Genomic DNA, 1,117 nt, shown 5'->3' on the forward strand with positions numbered 1-1,117 from the left:
TCATAGCTATCATAACTGGTATTGTTCGTATAAAGCCTTCGCACGCGGTTTTTGAGCCCGATGGCTTTGCCTTCATCGAGCACGTGGCGGAGATAAGATTCGGCGACGAGGTCGCGGTGTCGGCGGTGGAAAGAAAGGCGGTAGAAGCGGCGGTCGGGGGAAGAGGGGTAGAAGGAAATAGCATGGGATTTCGAAGGAGCGATCTGAGAGGACCAATACAGTTTGGCGCCGGAGAAAGAGTCAATGACCTCCTCGTGGTCGTCCATGGCAAGGATGAGGGTGGAGCCGGAGCCGGAGCCGGAGCCGGAGCGGTCGGAATCCGCCTTCAGACGTCGAGCGTGCTTGGAGCAAGAGGAAGCGGAGAGGTAAGATTCGACGGCGGCGTAGGCCTCGCTACGCTTGAGGCGCTGGCCAGTGTACTCGAAGAAGGTGATCTCGATGTAAGGATAGAAGATGGAGACGAGCTTCATGGCGTGGACGCCCAAGCGGTCACCGAGAATGCTGGAGAAGTACTGCCGGAACATTGCCCACAGGAACATTGCGCTCGCCAGAGCAGAGCCCCATCCCGCCCACTTTTCCTCCATTCCCATTCCTGCTTTCTCTCTCTCTTGCTCTGGTAAGGGCTAGCGCGCTAAGTATGCTGCACTTTATAGATAGGACAGTACCGTTCAAGATTCCATGGCAGGTGTTTATCTACAGTTTTATTTGTTTTTTATTTTAAAAGATTATCTCTTTTATAGTATAATTCTTGCCGGACAAGCTATACGTTATATTTATATTTTTAAATATTTTCTTTAAAAATTTAAAATGATTTCGAATGACGAATTGACTTGCCGACGACCCGAAGACCGATGTAATCCAAGCAGGGTTGTAAGCACACTTTGCTGGACCGAAGAAAGGCAATTATATGAATAAATTATAAATGTTATTATGTAGACATTTTAAAAAGACCAATATCGTAAGACAGTGGGTTTTAGCTTTTAATCCATTTTTTTATTTTCTTCGAAAAATACGAAAATATTTTGAGTTTGTAAAGAAATCCAAAACTTTTTTCATTTTCTATATAAAATATAATTTGATATAAAATTTGAGTATAATATTCAAGAAAGTAATGTAA

At 44.4% G+C, this 1,117-nt stretch overlaps 1 protein-coding gene across 1 annotated transcript; it reads right to left on the reverse strand.

Moving 5' to 3' along the window:
• Window positions 1-7: 7 nt before the first annotated feature.
• Window positions 8-692, reverse strand: LOC110113781 (AAA-ATPase ASD, mitochondrial-like; the record flags this gene model as incomplete). The annotated part of the gene is made up of 1 exon (XM_020846474.2): window positions 8-692. A coding segment is annotated over exon 1 (583 nt), but the record flags the coding sequence as incomplete, so codon positions are not given.
• Window positions 693-1,117: the final 425 nt, after the last annotated feature.

This window comes from Dendrobium catenatum, unplaced genomic scaffold (genome assembly GCF_001605985.2).
Source record: "Dendrobium catenatum unplaced genomic scaffold, ASM160598v2 original_scaffold_172591, whole genome shotgun sequence".
NCBI classification, from domain to species: Eukaryota; Viridiplantae; Streptophyta; class Magnoliopsida; order Asparagales; family Orchidaceae; genus Dendrobium; species Dendrobium catenatum.